Below are 20,759 nucleotides of genomic sequence, written 5' to 3' on the forward strand. Positions count from 1 at the left end.
AAAAAATGATGTTTTGTAACTTGTGATTAGTCGAAGACCAGCTTAGTTTTTTGATTGTCAATAATACGATATTCTGACACCACCCACCTACAAACTACGATAGTCATTTCGTTTGTTTCTTTTTTAAATTTAAGGTTATAATTATTGAAATAAAAATCGTGCCTTCGGGCAAAGCGGGTATAGGGTTTAATCATATATTTATTTTTAGTTTCTTGACTCGTGTGCTGACTTAGATTTTCTATTTCAATAGTATAAGTATAACTTTAAAAAGTTAGTTTTTAGGATGGCAATTAATTAGTCTATTAATTTCATCAGCTAGTTCTTTATGTTTTATAAACAAATGCGCTGACTTTAAGTTGCATAAGTAAAACTGTTTTACATATTTTTTATAGTGGCAGGTAGCTCGTAATCTACTTTAATTATTTATAACTTCATATTTGATTGACAAATGCACCAAATCACAATCAGTTAAGCTTACCCGTTTGGGCTCCCTGGTACGGCAAAACAGGTTTTTCAAATGTTTGTAAAGTTTGATAATAAATTGGGTTTGAAATAATACAAAAAGTACTTTTTATTTTGAAGTTCAAGAACCCTGCTAGGAAATAATACCGAAAATGTTGCGATAAAAGTTCAAAAACTACAGTTTTCGAGCGTTCTTCGAAAACCTACCCGTTTTGGGACATCCTCCCCTATGTATGCATGCGTGTGCATTTATATAAACGTAATAGTAGTAGAAATTGATTTGCTGTAAAATCATGATTTTTTTTTTAACAATAATGTGACATACAGAGTCAAAACATAAAAGGCGTTACACACTAAAAAGGAGAAATTTTTAGTCTTACTTCTCAAGATGTTAAACGATTGCAGCGACTACCAGTTCAACAAATATCCGTTAGCAGGGAAATGAATGTTCTGTCCCGTTTAAATTGCCATTCATTTTTTGAATTCAATTATAGTAAAAGCTCTGTCACAGATAACATAATTTGCGGTCCTTTGAAAGTCTTTATCTAGATTCAACTATATAAACAAGTTACTCATCATTTTCCCTGACGGTGTCGAAGCGTCCGAAAAAGACCCTGACTAAGCTTTTTTGGAGTGCTGTATACATCTTAAGTTACATATACTTCTTTTGTAGTGATAATTGTATATTTTAACAAACATCATCCTTTAATGTGATGAGTGTAAATGCAAAGTGAAACTGAAGTCAATATGAAGTGTCTGTAAGTCTGAGTTTTTGAAGTTAACACCTTTTTTTGCAGGATAAGTTCAATTTCAACGAGCAACATCTGTTGGTGAGCTTAAAACCCTGGATACACAGGGGCAGGGCAGTATACAAGGCTTTAGATGTGCCGAGTATGACTTCAAAATACAGCAGAAGTTACGATACGAGTGCACTGTATTACACCATAAACTGGATGCGCATTCATATCTCTTAAAGTGAAATTGTTGGAGTTTTTGGAGTGGCTTTTTACTTTTTAAAAATTATTCCAATAAGTAAAAACTACAATAGCTTAGTTTTCGAAATTGTGTTATTATACATTCGGAACATTTTTCTTTCTTCAGAAAGCTTTTTTGCACAAATTTGCGATCGAAGAAACATGACTATCAACATCTTAAAACTCCCTATCGTGATTTAAGCCTGGGTTGTTCCCTAACTTTGCTAAAATTTGCGATTACTATACTAAGGACTTTTGATAGTAAAAAAAAAATGCTTTAAATTTGTTGTGACTTAATAGCAATTAATGTATAGGAAAACATAACATTAGATTGGGCGGTTGAATGAAATAATGTATTTTCTGTTTTCCAATACTTTTTTATAAACTATTGTTCAAAAACAAGCTTTTCGATGTATATTGTGTAGGGTAGAACGAGGCACGTTTACGCAGTGCCCTTTTTTCAAAACGAATTATAACTGGAGAGCCAACAGTCATAACAGATTGATGGTACTCCCTAGCAAATATTCTCACAAGTTTTTGAGCATTAGTCGATCTTCGGTCCAGCATGCGGAAAGAATTATCTGTTTTCTATAAATTTGAGTAAATTTTGTGTTGAACGTTTTGATACTTTTTGTGAATTAATAATACTTAGTTAAGAAAAAACAAATGTATAAAAATGAGAAGAATTTTATTCTTTTTTGAGAATTGTATTTGTAGGAACTGAAATTTTATTAATTTGTTTTGCACGTTAAAAATAGATTCAAACCTGCCGATGGGCAAGTTTACGCGTTGAACGTTGAAGCACCTTTACGATCGTTCTTACTGTATCTTACTAAAACGTGCCCCTGACACTTTTTTTGCTCCGAACTGTCTCAAACATTCTTAGTATTTTCCGGCTATTTAGTTTTGAAAATTACCATTTAATTTTTAATTAAGGTACACATTAGTAACTTATAGCTTACAATCATATAGTGCTGTCTTCATGCCCCTTCAGCTTCAACTTTATACACTATTCAGTCCAATAAATTTGCTTTATTCTATCGATGGTAAGACATTATGCTCGAAACACTAGCAGAGCCACATTAGATGTAAAAATAAATATGCGTAAACGTGCCCCGGTCTACCCTACACAAATTGTCTTGCACAGTGAAATTAAACTATCATCGTAGCTAAAACAAATTTTTAATTTAAAAACTCGTCAGCTACCTAACTGATTTCGATTACTTTTTTGCTATTTATCCTCTTGTGCGTGTGTTGATGTGTCTAATAACAATCACACAACATATCACGAGATTTTTTCCATTAACTAATAGTAAACTATCGTGAATATAGGGTTTCCTGAGAGTATATTTATTATATACTCTCGGAAAACAACTTTGGAAGTTTAATTTACTTGTATACTAATTTCTTAGGCAAAGCTCCTTTTTCTTCTTCTTCTTCTATTTTTTTTTTTTGTCTTTTCTTTTACAATGCATTATAAAAAAGCGCGAAATTACATTTTTTCTACTGTCGCTATTTTCAGAAAAGTAATAACCGGCGCAATATTAGGCAAGCCGTCTTAAATAACTGCAAGAAAAGGTTATTTACTTTTGAAATGAACTAATAAAATAGTCTGCTCCATCAGCAAGAATCAGAACGAAAATGTCAGGAGCAAAAAAAAAAAAAAATATATGAACATTCCTTTTGTTTAGAGTGAAAAGCGGAAATTTCCTTCCTTTCTCTGTCGTAAAGAAAGCAACGTAGCTCAGATAAGAAGCACAAAATACTTTATTCACCACAATAAATTTTTATTCTTGAACGCTGTGACTATGTTTAAAAAGCTTCTTGGCTTGTAAAGCTTTTAGTAGGAAGCTCGGCGGAAATAGATGATTATTTACACATCTGTCGAATGTTATTTCTAATGAAAGAATAAAGGTTTTCTGAGAAGATAGGAGTAGAAGAAACATTTAACAACATTTTTTAAACAATTAACATTATGAGCAATTTTTACGACCGATCGAAGTGAATGTAATTTACCTTAACTGTTAAGTACATTAGCTAAGACTAGTATTCTTAAAGTTGATCGTAAGGTTTCCAGACTAATTATGCAAAATGGGTATTAGTATGGATTTATTTGCTAAGTAATAAATTTACGCCTGTATTAGTGCATTATTGTTACATATGTTTATAAACAGCATGTACCCGTTCAATCTGCGAAGTCTCTATTTTCGCAACCGCTACTCCTTCCAATTGCAAAAATGGTCAAAATGCGGCGCAGAGTTAATCTATTGAAAATTCAAAGCAAAAAAGGAAATTGGTGAAAAAAATACGAAATTTAACTTTTATGTGGACCCTAGGTCCCGTAACTTAGATTTAGGGAATTTATCTCAATTGAAAAAAAATTCATATAAAAAAATTTGACATTAGTACGACAAATATTCACCGAGATACGAAACGCAGCGTACCCAATGAAAAACGCTTGGACCACTTTATACTCGCAGTCAAAAAGACCTTTTGGGGCTAAATATAGCAGCTAACAAGGATTTAAAATAATAAGAGTGTGCACAGAGTTTTTTTTTAAACAGTACGGCTTTTGTAGTGTGTTTTAAAGTACCATAGCGTAACATTTGCATTTATTTTTCAATAGCAATAAAAAACATAAATATTTTTTAATGTTTTTTCAAAGTCGAAAAAAAAATGGTCTGAGTCAATTTTTTTTATTTAGACCAGTTCTATCATTCTTCCGAATGGGTGACAAGTTCTACTCTCATCTCCAGCACGGTCCCTTAAAATTTTGAACTTTAGTATCTAATTGAGTTTTGGTCGCAAATGTTTCAAATTTTTTGTGTTGACATTATTTTCAATTGAGATTATTTCCCTAAAAATATCTTAGGGGACCTAGGATCCGTATGAAAAGTTAGATTTCGTATCTTTTCATCAATCTCTTTTTCGCTTCGAACTTTCATCATCTTAACTCCGCACCTTATTTTGACCGCTTTTACAATTGGAAGTATGTACTTAGGACAAATGGTTTCGAAGCCAGAGGTCTTGCAGGTTTACGCTGTATAATATGGGAAATTCCACAAAACTAGGATCATCGCAGTAAAAAAAAAAAAAAAAAAAAACTTCATTGTATCAGTAATTCTTTTCTTTCATAGGACGTAAAAAAGACTATTTTTTTTAATAAAATTATGCTAAAAAAGTTAGCAACACATTTTTTGTACGTTTTATAGGCAAGTATTGACAACACTGGTGCCCATGTGTCATTGTATTAACAGTTCTAAAAGTTAATTTTTTTTTCACTTAGGAAATTTTTTATTAAAACTTAACTTATATAGGAAGAGAGTAGACCAACAAAGAAATTTTAAACTGTTATAATTGTCTTGTAAACGTTGTTTTAAAACTAGGTCTCATTTTTTATGTATCATCAGTCACAAAATTATATAAAAGTTTGTATTGCTTAACAAAAACAAACTCAAGTTTATAAAAGTCATATTGCCTTCGTTTATGATGATATCTTTAATATTCATCCTTTAAATGTTTAGAAATAGTTGAGTTTAAATGTTTAAAACTTATTCAAAATATGTAACATCAGTCACTAACATCAGTTACATTTCTCTCTTCAGAAATATACCTTAAACAAATTGCACAAATGGCATTGACTGCTGCAGAAAAGTAAAAAAGGAGGCGAGATAAACTTAAAAAAAATTAGAAAATATGAAAATTACAAAAAAGGAAAACAAAGTAGAAGCTAAAAAGAGCAGAAGATAAAAATTTATAAATAATTTTAAAAGAAAAAAAAACCTAGCATAATTACCAAAGTTAATTCAGAATAAAACTAAAAAAAGAAATGAGAGAAAACAGTATAATAAGAGAAGAAGAAATTTAAAACATTGAAGTCCTAGGTTTCAATTAGCAGCTGCATTACCCCTCTTTAAAATAATGAAACCTTAGTAAAATCTACTAGTCATTCAAAGCGCTCCTTGTCATAATGTCATATCTTCACAAAAGAAAACAGCTGTTGGAAGCATTTTTTTCAACATGAAATTAGTCAAACAGATACTCCTAGTTCTCCATACACGAGTATTATGAGTATTATATATATAGTTCTCGTATTACATTAGAACAAAAGTGCGACATCATCGATACAGAAATATTTCTAAATGTCACAGCTTCATGCACATTTCAGAGCTATCACCATCCGATTTGCAGTTGTGTCATTAAGAGTTGTATTTGAGAAATATTTTTTTGTTCGAATTCAGAAGCTGTAGCAAGGTTTAGCATCAGCACTTTAAATGATGCAATTACTTTTTAAATGAAAGGGATTGTTTTCCTTTTTCAAATTTCCGCTCCAAGGCATGCTGGAAAAGTACAGGAAAAAGCTACTTTGGCCTTACGTTGTGATCTTAAAAATATATATCGTCGCCTCAGAGCAACACTAAGACATCTAATCCCAGGAATAACACTAAGATATTCTACTGTTACTTTGAGGAGACGATATGTATATATACATTTTCCTCATTCCCAATTCGTAAAAAAAATGAAAAATTGCATTGTTTAAATGGAAGACTTTCGGGGCTAGGTAATAGTTCGTAAAATTGTAAGTGTTTGTCAGTTAGAGGTTCGTAAAATCGAATGTCAACTGTATAGTTAAAACTTGTTTGGCAATGCAAATAGTGCATCTAGTTTTACAACATTATTAAGTGACTCATGCACTGTAAAATTGCTTCAGTTAATTTACTAATGCTTTTCCGTAAATTTACTGTACAATTTCCCCTTATAAATAGAAAAGTTCCGTTCTGGATTGAAAACGGAACTTTTCATGGAATTACTGGAAATTGTCTTTTACTTTAGCGCACTAACAGAGTATGTCCGTATGCGATCGTTAGAGGGAGCCTTTATCCGTGAAAAAACGGTATGTAGCAAATGAGTGATGGCGGTGAAGCACGTTGTTTATTTCGTGCATGGAAATGTATGTATACTGAAATCATGGAGTCTCCATGACAGAAATACTGAACATTTTTCGAACGTTTTCCTCTTCTCCATCAACATCAAATTGTTTCGATCAAATACGGCATTAACTGAAATGCTTCGAGCGTTTGTTCGTAGTCTACGGTTTGTTTATCTTGCATCAATGGCTGATGCCGTAGCGGTCAGAAATCGCTCTCGCCGAAGAGGAATCTTTTGGTATCTTCTCATCCGGGATTGATTGCTGGTGAGTGTTTACATTTTTACTATAAATAAATACTTTTTGAATTCTGTAACGATGATTGCTGCTTAAAAATAAGTTTTTATCTAGTTTGAACATTCAATTTCCCGCAGACCTTTGTTTAAACTTTAAAACATCGTGACAAATTTTTAAAATTAAAAAACTTCTAATAATATTAAAAACTTTTGTTTGCTAAGAGGATATTTTACAAAATTGTTTCACATAACTAAGTAATTGTTAGATAGGACACCATTGAGTCTTGATTGTTTTATTGTTAATGAAGAATATTTTCTGCCTACATGTAAGGTTAATGTAAAGATATTGCTTATTACTTAAAATACTACTGTTTTTTTATTATTATTATTAATTTATTTTAATTTCTATGAATAACAACTATGTCTGTTTAAACTTGCTTCTTGCTATTGATTAGATTTCAATTAACAAGTTGAAGCATCTAGTTTTAGTTAACTACTTGGGTTTTCAAGAAAACTTTTAAATATTGATTTTCTCCCCTCCCCCCTCTCTTTCAAACTTTTAAATGCTTGTTATCTATATTAATGAATATAATACATAATTTTTTAAGGAAATGAATAGAAAAAAATGTATCAATCATTAAAAAAAGCATTATTTTGCGAACTTTGAATCATATTATTCTAAAAGCACTTTATTTAACATTCCAGATGCTGTCCACTTTGCACACTCTCAGCGCTGGAACCTTCCAAAGTGGCCCGGAGAATTATTGATGGAACGTGGATTCAAATGTGCAACTGAGTGAACAGAACTCCTTGAACAGAAAAGGGAAGTTCGATGCAAAAGCAAATTGTAAGTATAAAACATGTTTTGCTATATATGCATTAGGGCTGGGCGTTGGATCGATGCATCGTCAAACACCAGTGTAAATCCTGTATTGTTAAATCGGTTTCAAATTTTTCTCTTAACCAATGCATTGGTTCCGCACCAACTACAAATCGAAGCGGCAATGTATGGACACCGGTCTAAGATCATTGCGGTTGTAAAATCTTTATTGTTTCAACATGCCACTGGAAGCGGCACCCTGAAGGGAGGTCACTCTGACCTACCAAAAATGTTCTAAGTCGACAATTTTTTCTGATGATTCTGTAAATTTGAACACTTCACTGCAAAACTTTGAAAATTTTCAATAGTGGTGTTTAATGTCTCTTCTCATTTGATGCACGTTTGTGTTCATGCTCGCATTTTATCATTCGGTAAAATTCAGAGTATCATTCAGCAAATTAAAAAATCATCCCGTCCCAAACATTTAAAAGCGGGGTTGTCTGTAAAGAAGTATCATAAACGAACAAACAACTTTCACTTTTCCCAGGTGTACAATATGCGAGTTGAAATTTGATTCAATTTATCAGTGCACCAATGAGAGGCCATGTGAACCTGATCAGTCAGAATCGGTATAATATAATTTTTTCAGTTTTATGTGGGGAGGGGTTAAGGCGACCAAACTAAGAAGGGCTAACCTTGGCTCTCGTTGACCTGAGTTCAACTATAACATATGCATTGAAAAAGTTGTCTTCTCGTAGTTGAAATTATTTCCGCACCAGTTGCAATTTTATACGATTTTGTGGAATTGTGCATTATTGCATCCTTCCACGTAAATGCAAAAGGAGATTGAAAGCACAGTACAAGGACAAATTATAAACATAAAAAATAATGAATTTTTTTTTCGTGTGGGGGGGGGGGGAGAGAATATAGTAGAAAAACATCCAGGTACAACTCCATTATATTTATTATGATTCACAATTTCATGATTCTTTTCATGACAGTTCTTTTGAAGTTATTGATTAATATGCTCGAAACAATTCTTATAACCTGCAAAAATATTATTTTTTCATGGATAAGTTTTGTTTTGTTTCTTGAGAGTCAAGTAATGAGGTTCAGTACGAAAATTGAGTTAGAAAATAAAATGTTACACTTACTATAGTTGGGGCAGACTTAACCTGTAAGCATTGTGAAAGCTAAGCACATCCGAAGCTCAGTATTACTTGGCTGCCAGGTTAGGTTCGCCCCAACTATAGCTAGCCGAGAATTAGAAGAGATCGAGAATTGTTTTTGAGCTATTGGCTGGCACGTTCAATTCTAACATATCTACTACTCCACACTGCCACTTGTAAAATTGAAAGTATTAATTAAAAAAAATTATTGCAAATATATATATATATATATATATATATATATATATATATATATATATATATATATATATATATATATATATATATATATATATATATATATATATATATATATATATATGCACGGGTTTTTACAAATTAACTGTTTCTAAACTAAGATGCCTAATTTCTGTCTAAATTTCGACACGGTGCTGTTGACTACTTTTTTAGCTTACCGTCCGCGTATTACCTCGTTGTCAAGAAAAATTGAAGTCAAATATCCTACCGTAGGTAATTGTGATGTTTTCATCTGCATGTTTATGACATGTCACTTGGTAATTTACTCAATAAAAAGTCCATGTGTTAAATATTTTTGATATAATGCATTGATACTCTTATTCTTGTAATTTAGGTTTGTGACATGAATTGTGAAAAATTGGAATCGTCGAAAGATGGCCCAGTTGTACTTATGATTTGATCTCTATATATGAGTGCAGAAATAACAATAGTATTGATGATGACAGCAAAGCAAACTATTAATTTGACATTGGTGCAAGCAAATAATGTTAAAAATTGTGTAGTACAAGATCTGCAATAAATGATTTTGTACTTGTAATAAATGTTTTGTCTTATTGAAAACAATGTTAACTATTCACAATTGATAAGTTTCAATAATTTTGATAAAGTTAAATTTCATGGCAGTTATTGTTAAATAAAACATCGCACAGTTAACTACAGGAACTGTTTTCTTTTTTTGCCAGGGGGGGGGGGGGAGAGGAGGGTATTTTTGTGAAGGACTGATTTAAAAAAGAAAAAAATAGTTGGTATGATTTGCATTTATTTCATATGTTTTGCAATTGTTTGTTGATAAAAGATTTCAATATAATAAAATGCAAAGCAAATAAATTCCCAGATAGCTGTTATATCTTCCCTCTATACCTTCAAAAGAGAAAGATAGTTTCTGCATAGTAAAAATGTGTTTCCGCACTTTTAAGATGTTTCACAAATTTTTGGAAGTTAATGAAATTCGTGTAAATGCTCTAATAAAACTGCTTTTCTTTCTTTCTTTCTTTTTTTTTTGCTGTTTTTCAAAAAAAAGAAAAAAATATATATATGGGCATTTAAAATCTGCAAATGTTGATTCATTATGTTTTAATTGCTCAGCTATATTTTCAAAATAATAGTTTTTTATACTGAAAATATACGTGCATAAAACGGCAAATATTTATATTATTAACTGAAAAGATCAGTTCATGAAACGGAAAATATTCCGATTGAGAACGGAAAATGTGCGTGATAAAAACGGAAAGTGTCAGTATGAAAAAACGGAAAGCATCCGTGATAAAAACGGAAAACACCACTTCTGTAAAAAAACGGAAAATGGTCGGCAACTCTGCTGCCAGTATACATTTTCCGTTTTTTGAGGGAATTTTAAAGTACAGTGTGAGCCTCATGTATGATTCAACAGAGCCGCAGGTAGCAGAAACTTTTGTTAGGTCATGATTCAAAAGACTGCTCATTATTAAATAGAGCTTTTATGAAATACATCTCACAATTGGCCTGACTTCAAGGAATTTTCTTTTTTTATTTTATTTATTTATTTATTTTTTGATGTATAGCATTCATAGGTGTTGTTGAAGAATAAGGTAGTTTTAGTTGAAACTACTGTCTAGACTAAGCTCACAACATCATTGTCTTTTTTTTTTTTAAATAAAATTTGGATTCATTTGGCTCTAAAATGTGTAAGGTTTATTTCTTTGTCAGATGCGGAATCAATAAATATTCACAAACAAGTTACATATATTTTGTCTTTGTTATACATTTTGTGACAATTTTCTTTTGACAATTAATCTTTGTAAATTTGAATTTGCATGCCAATTATTTATAATACTAAATGAAATAATTTCAGGGACATCAAACCAGATAATATTTTGATAGATGACGCAGGTGAGAAAATTCTTTTTTTACTGTTACTATTGCTTCCTTACATATATTTTTCCTACAGAAATTTTATTACTGATTTATTTAGGAGCGGTTTTATTTTCAACAGCAAATTTATTGTTTATAGGATTTTTTGAGAAATTTATTGCTTAACCGTTTTTTCTTGATAGGTAGTATTATGTAATTAATGTTGTCACCAGCTTTTTTTTTTTTCTTGGTTGTTTTGATACTTCCCAATTTTTGCTCTTCATTCTGTCTCTTTTTACACCTCGTTGCTATTCTTGGATGACTATACATAAAGGGTTCCTTGGTAACCCGTAACACGTGTCAGCAATCAGTTGCTTATTTGTGCTTTACAAAAAAATAATTTCATAACTTTACTCATTTAATTTCGGTAAAGAATGTGTATACACATTAAAGAAAGCGTAAATTTCGAGTACATTAAGATCTTAACTAAGACAGGAATCTCGGGAAAACTTAAATTTTTTGTTCACGCACACAAAGGTACGCAGAAATGAATTCTATCAAAACAAGGACATAGATTGAAGAATTCAAAAATTATTTTCATCTGAGAGACAAAAAATTAAAAAGTTCACGGTTTCGAATGCTGAATAGTTATTTACTTTACGAATCAATGGCAGTAAAATTTAGCATCATGACTAAATGTTTCAAAAATTTTGGCAACATTGAATATCATCATTTTCTCAAAAATTCAGACTTTATAATTACACATATTTCAAAATGTTCTTAAACATTGTCGAAATTAGATCTATCTGACGGAGTACTATACAATAAAGTCCCACTAATATGAACCCATGTTAAACTAAAACTTGGGTATAAACGAAATGGATGATCGAGAACTTTAAAATTTAAATTCCATTTCAAATTGTTAGTAATTAACTATTAGTGAATTTAAAATTTACTATTTTCTAAATTAAACCTTCTTTTCACCCAAATGCATTCACAGTTAACTAACTACACTCCTGTATTAATACTATGTACGAAGAGAAGAAATATAGGATTCTTAAAAATTTCATCAAGCATATTATAAAGTACACATTATTAAAAAGCAACATTTTAAAGCAACACTATGAATATAAATATATGCTTTTAATTAAACAAGTTATTAAGCAACATTAACAGTCACACCAGGTGTGTGACATGCCTCGGAGGTGAGAATTCACATGTTGCGAACCAAAAATATATTCAAATATAAATTATTATTAAAAAATTGTTGGCAGGTTTTAATCGATATATTTTTGATGAAATTAAAAAGCATTGTAAACGGAATTGTTCCTTAAAGTTTTTACTGTAAGAATCGTGTGACAGAAAAGTTACACTTTTTGAAAAATGACCCATATATTTTTCAAACAGTTTCCTGAATTGCTACAAGTTGCACGAATACAGAATTCTCGCTATTGCAAAAAATATTTTTAGCTATACCAGTATTTATATTTTACAACTCTGTTTTAGCTTTGACCATAATTACAATAATGCTTTTCGAGCTCTCTCGGAAAAGCAGGAAGGTGCCACGTCATTATATTAAACCAAACTAAGTTTCTCTGAAGCTTCCAGAGATACGACTGGCTTTAACCTTGGATATTACTGAATTCTGCAGAAAGATTCTAGGATAATTTCAGGAGGTCACTGAATTTCAGCGGAAAACATTTCTTTTTTTGCAAGATATGTTGCTTTCAGAAATTGGACACATCAGCTGCCCATTATTTTCCAGGAGCATTTCTAAATTGTTTTTACAGTGTTCAAAGCTACATTGTGCAAGCGATTTGATCACATTAGGGTAACGGCACCAGTAACAGACACGCTTAAGAATCGCTCTCAGGTTAACTCAACTATCTGCGCCTTTTAATGCATTTAGACTTATTAAACTATTTTTTTCTCATGTAACTACATCTCATCTAACGTTTGGCTGCTTACCCCCCCCCCCCCCCCCCCCCAGTAACAGACATCGACATTTCTGATGATATCCAGTTACAGATAGAATGAGGAAAGGATGAGTAATGGACAAAATTCCCTTTTTCTCTTCAAAATGTGCAAAAGTTCTTTATTTTTAGATCTAAAACCTTATTAAATTCAAATGAATATGAAACACCGGCAGACCTCGTGGTGGCTGTTCATAACCTTCCACTGCCTTGTAAATACCAACTGGCTCATAAAATTCACTCTGATAACACTAGATGGATGTCCTGTATTCATTGGTCGCAGCAGCATCAGTTTTGCCCGCCTAAAATTCTTATTATTTAAATCCAAACTTACTAATGTCTGTTGCTGGACTCTTGTCTGTTACTGGTGCTGTTACCCTACTTATGTGTAGTATACAATAAAAATAAAAGCTCGCAAATCGAACCTATTAAAGCATCAAAGTTGTGGCAATTAGTCGTTACCACATTTAGTGATTATTACTTTTTGGAAAAAATGAGGCACTTTTCAATAAGCAAATCTAAATATCTCATCAGTTTGGAAATACGAAAAAGTTGCCTAACGTAGGCTAGTCCTCTTTCTGTTTAGCAGGGCAGCCCACCAAGGACTCATAGCTCAAACTGTATCATTGAATTTATTAGGGAGGGGAATTTTAGAGTATTTTGGTGGGTATCGTTCTGGGGCTTGCTCGATAGCAGTTAATATGCACTATTGTCTTCGAGAGGGAGGCAGCCCCGAGTTTAGCATATGCTTAATATGTAGCTGTTTACTGGATATTGTTTAGTGTTCAAATCGATTGTGATAAATTAAGATCTTCATAATTTCTTCCATTATGAAGAATATTGGGAGTTGAATTCTTATAAGTTAAAGTTTATAGGAACTATACTAATGTAAATCCATTTCTTCCACCATAACATATCAAGCAATTTTTAAAGGAATAACAAAAGCCTTTTGTCGGATGTCTTTTCATCCATAAGCTCATTATTTTTTGCATTGAAAAAGGCGTTCCCTGTAACGCCGAAACACGTGTCTGCTGTAATTTACAAATTTGTGCTTCTTCTAACGTTGTTTTCTCTTACTTTACTGTTCAGCATAAAGGTATTTATTTATCTTAATTGTGCTTTGAACAATAATAATGTGATTTTTTGTTGGTACTTAATGTAACTATCATAATGAATTAATTTTATTCATCAGTTATTGGAATTTAAAGTAAGTAATGTAAATACTTCGGATGGGAGAATGTCAGATGGTCACTATTGAAATTTTCAGATTTTGGAGTAGCCATTGTTGGATCAAATTTGAGGTTTGAGAAAAAATTTATAAAATTGAACAAATTAAAATTCTGGTATTTTTAAAAATTGGGAAGATTTAGAAAGCGTTGGACCATAAAACGCTGATTGAGTTTCACGAGGGGCAATTGATATTGTAGACCTACAGTTTAAAAATATATTTCATTGTGGCCACTACTAAAGCGTTTTAAACCTTGAAGTGGCCACTAAAAATCAGCTTCGAATATATTTCAAAAATTTAATTTTTAACCTCGTTATAAAAGATGCAGTTCATTTTCACCATTTTCTTTAATCCTTTAAAATTCAATTTTAATTTAGCTCCGAAAATAGTTTTTCTGCCTTTAATTTGTATTGTAACAAGGTAAATTTTTTTCTCCTTTTATACGAGAAATAAAAACGAAGAATAAGGTAAACAGACCAGTAGTGGCCACTTTAAGGTTTATATTTGAAAAATAAAGATTCCAGATCTCTCAATCGATTCAAATTTGCAGGAGGTAAAGTTCAGGCTATATTGTAGTGAGCCGTTCAAGGAGGAGTAGGTAGAGCATCACGGAAAATTATTATAAATTATTTAGTATGGTCGTCTGGATTGTCCATGTTTTTTCAGCTGTCTTCTAACGTTTCTCCGTAACGAGGTATAAAAACATTGTGTTGTATTATGAATAGAACAATGTTCAAAAATAATATTTTTAGAGCTGTAACCATGTTATGAAATGTGAAAGATCATGTTTGGAACGTTTTCAACTCCAAATAGTTGGCTGACAGTTTATCTGGCCACTACTAGTACCAAAAACGTTGGGAAATTCAAAAGGGGCCAGCGAGTGGCCACTATTGAATCAGGAAGGTTTTTCATAAATCAACTTGATTTTCCTTTTACTAGTATATATAGAGGAGAAAAATTCAACTAGAACCGATTGCAACCTGCCTGCTGAGCAGGTAAAAAAAAAATGGAGGGGGAAGGGCCTAATATTTGATCGAGGTGATTGCTTTTCTGATCAAAGCAGCTAATTTTTAATTTCTTGGATTTCAGCAATCATTTCTTGAAAATACAGATTTTCTTATTAGAAGTAAGTCACACACCGTAAAATTAGTAAAAGCCATGATAAATAAAATTTTCAGCTATAAAACTTGCTTAAGGAATCATTTTTCTCTTGGAAGTCTTTAAATCATTTCAGTAAGTATGTGTTTTGCAGTTAATAATCTATTGATTCATATTTATGTATGTCTGCTAATAGTCTGTGGCGCCCGAAATTCAAACTTTTGGGAAGGGGGAAATTATCAGTTAACCGGATAAAACTTCAAAGTTTACCGAATAACAAAATGTGAGCATTGCACTACTAGTAGTTTTCTAAAATATCTGTGACTAGCAATAATTTAGTGGTTACTAGAATTATGTTTACAATAAATAACATAAATAATCAGAAAAAAATAAAATATTAAATTAAAGTACTTAAAAATTAATTTACCAGACAATACCAGGTATTTACCGCCAAAGTATTAGGATAGGTTACAAATATTGTAAAATTTCCGAATTTGTTAAATATGTAACATTTACGGACTTTTAAAAAAAATACCTTTGAAAATTCCCTGATTTCTGTGTTTTATCGATGTTCAAAACGTCCGTAATTAATTCTTCAGACCAATTTTATTTTCTAAAATCTTCATTAATTTAAGACACAGCTGAGAATTAATGATAATTTGTATGAGTCTCTTGAATCAAAACGGATGAATTAAAATTTTCGCATTGAATGCGATCGGCAAAATTAGTAGTCTATAAGTCCTCAACTACACAATGAGACATATAAGGAGGGTTAAAAATAATGCTAAATACATAATTATAAATGTCCAAATGGTAAAATCACATTGAAAAGAAAAACGAGCGAGTATTAAAGAAGCGGATGCAATCGGATTTCGAAATGTGTGAAAAATTGGGATTGACGCGTAACAGCGGAAAGAATGGCCAAGATGTGTATGTTTAATCTAATGTGTAGAATTCGATAAATATGCATGTTCTTGAACTCAAAACCCATGACCAATAGTCAATTTACATGATTTTTGAGCATTTTTGCTGAAAATCATGGCTTTCCATGAACATTTTCGATCATTGCCGAAATCCATGACTTTCCAGGTGCGCGGACACCTTACCTTTAGCAGTATTGAAAACTTATGCTACCAATATCCGATATCCATTGATGTGGCTTCGTAAGGTGTAGGAAACAAATTGTCCCAGAATTACATTGAATGGTGTGCTTACCTTTTTATTAATTATGAATGATTTTGAAGTGATAGTAGTTATTCAGTTCATACTTACCGAAGTTTATATGTATAATACTTATATGAGAACATACATTTTCTTTTACTTTATTTTTTACATTAGCGTACAAAATTCACAAATGCAAATTTTCTACTAAAAAGTTTTTCTTTTATCCTAAATACTTATGTACTTTGAAGAAAGAAATGTACTATAAAATGTGATTAATACATTGGTACTTAATGTAACTATCATATTGAATCAATTTTATTCATCAGTTATTTGAATTTAAAGTAAGTAATGTAAATTCTAAGGAATCTCAGAATTTGGAGTGGCTTCTAATGGATCAAATTTAAAGTTCGGGAAAAAATTGAAATTCTGACATTTTTAGAAAATGGAACGACTAAGAAATAGTTGGGCTGTAATACGCTCATTGAGATTTAAAATTAGAATTAATATTGTAGATCCACAGTTTATAAAAAGACACAAAATGTGCTTAACTGTGGCCACTACTAGCGCGTTTACCTTATATTGGGAAACTTCTGTTAGACTGATGAATTGATCCGGCATAACTATCGGACTGCTTTTCTATCCTTAAACAGTTTTATCTGTAATACAAGCTCAGTTAGAAAAAGAAAAATAATCAAGGCCTATATTTTGCTCACAAATTATAGTGATATTGATACTCTGCTTCGTAAATGTGGAACTACGGTTAATTTAATAATTATTTTATTCCAGACATTTTCTAGAGATTAAGTGACCGTACGTACTGTAATTAAATTATTCCAATAGAAATATTTCACATTATGTTCCACTGTTTCTAAAGTAACTAAAACAAAATGAAACTCAATAGATCTTTTTACCTCACTTGTGAGAAAAAGAACGATACTTCGTTTGATGCAAATACGAAGTGCGTGTTTCTTTTTTGGATTGCAAAAGAATCTTCGACATTAAAAACTTTTCCTACAAATCTTGAAACTTTAGAATTAAATAACAAAAATTTTTGCTAAGTATTTCTCACAACTAAGTGAAAGAATATAAGAATTTCAAAGAAAATGTTTTGAAGCGTTCTAGGGAAGTAGTAAATAAAGCTCCCACAGCAATGTGCGGCAAGCTGAATGCTAATGATGTTCTTTGTGTTACTGTGTCAAACGGATAGATAGAATATGGCAGAAAAGAGGCCACACATGTCTTTATTAGGGTGGTTCAAAAATACATGTAAAAAAAAGTTTCTCCTAGATAACAGGACGCAGCTCAATATTTTTAGACTTGTGGATAGTAATATACTGGAAGAATTTTAGCTTCTTATTTCAACTGAAAGAGGGTGCTCAACTCCCTCACCCAAACTTCATAAGAATAGGGAGGGGGGTTAAAAATACATTGAACTGTAAAAGTAATGCTAAATATTATAATATACACTAGTAATATGCATATACATTGCAATAAAATAATTATTTACCAAGAACAGTTGGGGATATTAAATGTTTGTGCACCCTCTTAAAATTTGAGTAAGAAGCTAAAACTTTTACAGCATAATACTGTTAGTATGGGTAAAAACATAGGGGGTGTCCTGTACTCTAGCTGAAAAAAGTTTTTTTTTGAACCACCCTAGTCTTTGTGGCATATTAACAGAAAATACATTTGCTGATTCTGTGAGAGACAAGTGGTTCGTCTGAGGAATCGATATCGGAAAAACTCCATTTTATAATTGATGCACCTTTGAATGTGAAGCGCATTGCTGCCAAAGTAGGTATCTCCAATTCCAACATTTGAGCTTTTTTTTTTCAGTTTTTTTCAGTATGCAGTAGAACCAGCGCTGTGGAGTTGGAGTCGAAGAGTCGGAGTCGAACTGATTTTGAGATAAAGGAGTCGGAGTCGTTCGAAAACATGCCGACTTCGGGTTTATTTTTTTTCTTTTATTTTCACTGACCTGGAGTCGGAGTCGGCCATTTTTCTTCCAACTCCGCAGCCCTGAGTAGAACTCCAATTATCCAAGTCCATTGTGATGGTACCCCAATACAATAATCAAAAATTCGGAAGGTTGGATTTTGTCAGAAAAGGGATCTAATGGATTAATGAATGTATGTTGAAAATGGAAGAAAGAAACTATTTTTTAAGAAAGACGGCTTTTAATTGATCAAATAAAAATTCAACACTTTTACTTGTTGAGCGTACTTACAACTGCTGTACATTAGTACAGTATGTACACACCGTACTTTAAAGACAAGTCATTGATTGCTGAATATTTCTGTCAGAGTAAACTGTTTGCCTAGTTTCGGGGAGGGAGTACCCGTAGACAGAATCATTACTTTGCGAATTGAAATTCTGAAAACGATTCAGATAATCATCGATTTGGATGATAGGAGTTCAGATAGTTGGAGTTCTACTAAACGATAGTTTCAAAATGGTCCCCTAAGTGGTATAAATAAAACAAGAAAAGTTATTGTAACTCATATATTTTTTGTAACGACAGACGTATGAATTTCTAATTTTTATTTATTTATTTATTTTTGGTGATATCTACTTTTTCAGCCACTTGTTTTATGTACTCTTTACTGATTTCTTGAGACTGCAAACAAAACATTGGCTTTTTGTTAAAAAAATAATGATTTTTATGATGGATTTTACCGCTGTCAAGAGTTTAAACTTGAATATTCTTAACATAATATTTGAGGGTTTTTCTCTTTTTCACATAAGAAATCACATTTGAACAGTTACTCCATGTCCTAGTTTTAAACCAGCCGCAATATGTAAAAATAAAAACTAGCGAGTCTAAACACAGGATGTGAAATGATAGCATGATGTGAATTTTCGGAAAAGAAAATTCTATCACTTTTCTCAACCTATCAAGAAAAGAAGAACAGATTAGATAAGTGAAAAATAAAAATTGTTCTTCCGACGCTTTTCGCAACTGCCGTAACTTTTCAGAAAGATCGAAGATGCTAACTTGGCATCTTTTCTTGAAAAAATGCAATGAAATGATTTCTTTTATTTGCTATGATTTAATTTCAGCTGACGTCTTTATTATGATAAGATAAAGAATGATAACTACTGAATATTTTATCTCAGTTTAAGGAACTTAAAAGGCAAAATAAGTTGAAACAGAAATTTTTAAACTGATGAAAATGTTCTCAACAGCTTAATCTAAGACGGAAGATTGATGCTACAGGCTTGGATTCTATACCCGGGTTAGGCAAGGTTGACTCAGCCATTTATCCCTTCATTGGGTCGATAAAATCAGTACCAAGCGTACTTGGAAACCAAACACTGGGGGTTCCACGTTAGGCTGGTCACCTAACCGGAACATCTGCCTCGCACCCCAGAGTCCCTGGTCAGGAAAACTGAGTTGGGCACAGTAGGCCTTGGCCCTCACGGGCTGTCGTGCTACAGGGTTTGATAATTTAGCAATTACAAATGACTCGAAAACAATGCCAATACATTAGTCCACTCATTAATCAATTGTTAATATTTATTTGGAAATGACTTAATTATTGTGTACCGCATCAGTATTACAACACTAAACTCACGCTATAAAACCTGAATTTGCATTTCGACAACAGAAGTGATACAAGTTAAAAAAAGAGAGAAAATCAAGGTTTTATGCAATACAGTAAAACCTGTGAAGTTGATCACCCTTGGAAGTTGACCAACTGTCTAAGTTGACCGCTTTTTTCAGGCACAGAATTAGCCCTTGTCACATAAATCAACCTTTGTAAAATGACCACTAAAGTAGTGCACCGCAAGTGGTCAACTTATACAGGTTTTACTGTACTACTTTTAACTACTACTTCATTCTCCCATTTGTCACCTCTGTTGCCGGGATGCGATATGCTGCGCAATTGTTATTACATTTCTTATAAAAAAATTTTGCAATATTTTTGTAGATAAATAAAAATATGGAGAAATATTTCAAGAATTATTATGAAAAAATAATTTACTTGCGCTTAGAAATTTCTAAAACCTTGAGATTAGGCCACTTGCTATTGCTGGTTTTAACTGCTGAAAAAAGGCGTTGAGAAAAAAAGAAAGATTAATTAATAAAGTTATCAATTTCCGTTTCAAAAAAAGCAGTTAAGTGAAATACTGTATGAAAAGAGTATTATAAATTTTAATGATGGACACTTTTAGAAGAATCGTTTTATCAACTATTTAAACAAATTATTTAATTTTTTTTTGATCACAAAAGATTATCTTTAGGTATTCTTTTCATTCTTGATTTATGCAATCTTAATATTATTGATTTTACCTATTCTTGTAACTATTATCAATTAATCCATGACGCAAATAAGTGGTTTATTTTACATTTTGTTACAAACATAGTTTTCACTCAAGGCAAGTCTGACAGCATGATACTTTATTGTTTTATTTGCGCAGTATGAAATATTATCCAAATGTTTTACTTAAGCATTTAAAATGTAATCAGCTATTCTTCAGGAATCACCATAGCCTAAATACCCCACCCCCAACCCCACGGCTTTTTCTAAAATTTTCACTTCACACTACAATAGTTGTATAAAAAATTTACGAAACTCTTTCAATGTATCTATTTTCAGTACATTTATATTTTATATT

General features: G+C 31.7%; 1 protein-coding gene across 1 annotated transcript in view; it reads left to right on the top strand.

Annotated features, from left to right (window-relative positions):
* LOC129219410 (serine/threonine-protein kinase 32B-like) overlaps positions 1 to 20,759 on the top strand; it is a 242,333-nt gene that overhangs the window by 97,282 nt on the left and 124,292 nt on the right. The window contains exon 5 of the mRNA XM_054853799.1: positions 10,678 to 10,715. Within this exon, the coding sequence (XP_054709774.1) occupies positions 10,678 to 10,715 (38 nt within the window). The remainder of the gene's footprint in view (positions 1 to 10,677; positions 10,716 to 20,759) is intronic.

The sequence above is a fragment of the Uloborus diversus genome, chromosome 3 (assembly GCF_026930045.1).
Source record: "Uloborus diversus isolate 005 chromosome 3, Udiv.v.3.1, whole genome shotgun sequence".
NCBI lineage: Eukaryota > Metazoa > Arthropoda > Arachnida > Araneae > Uloboridae > Uloborus > Uloborus diversus.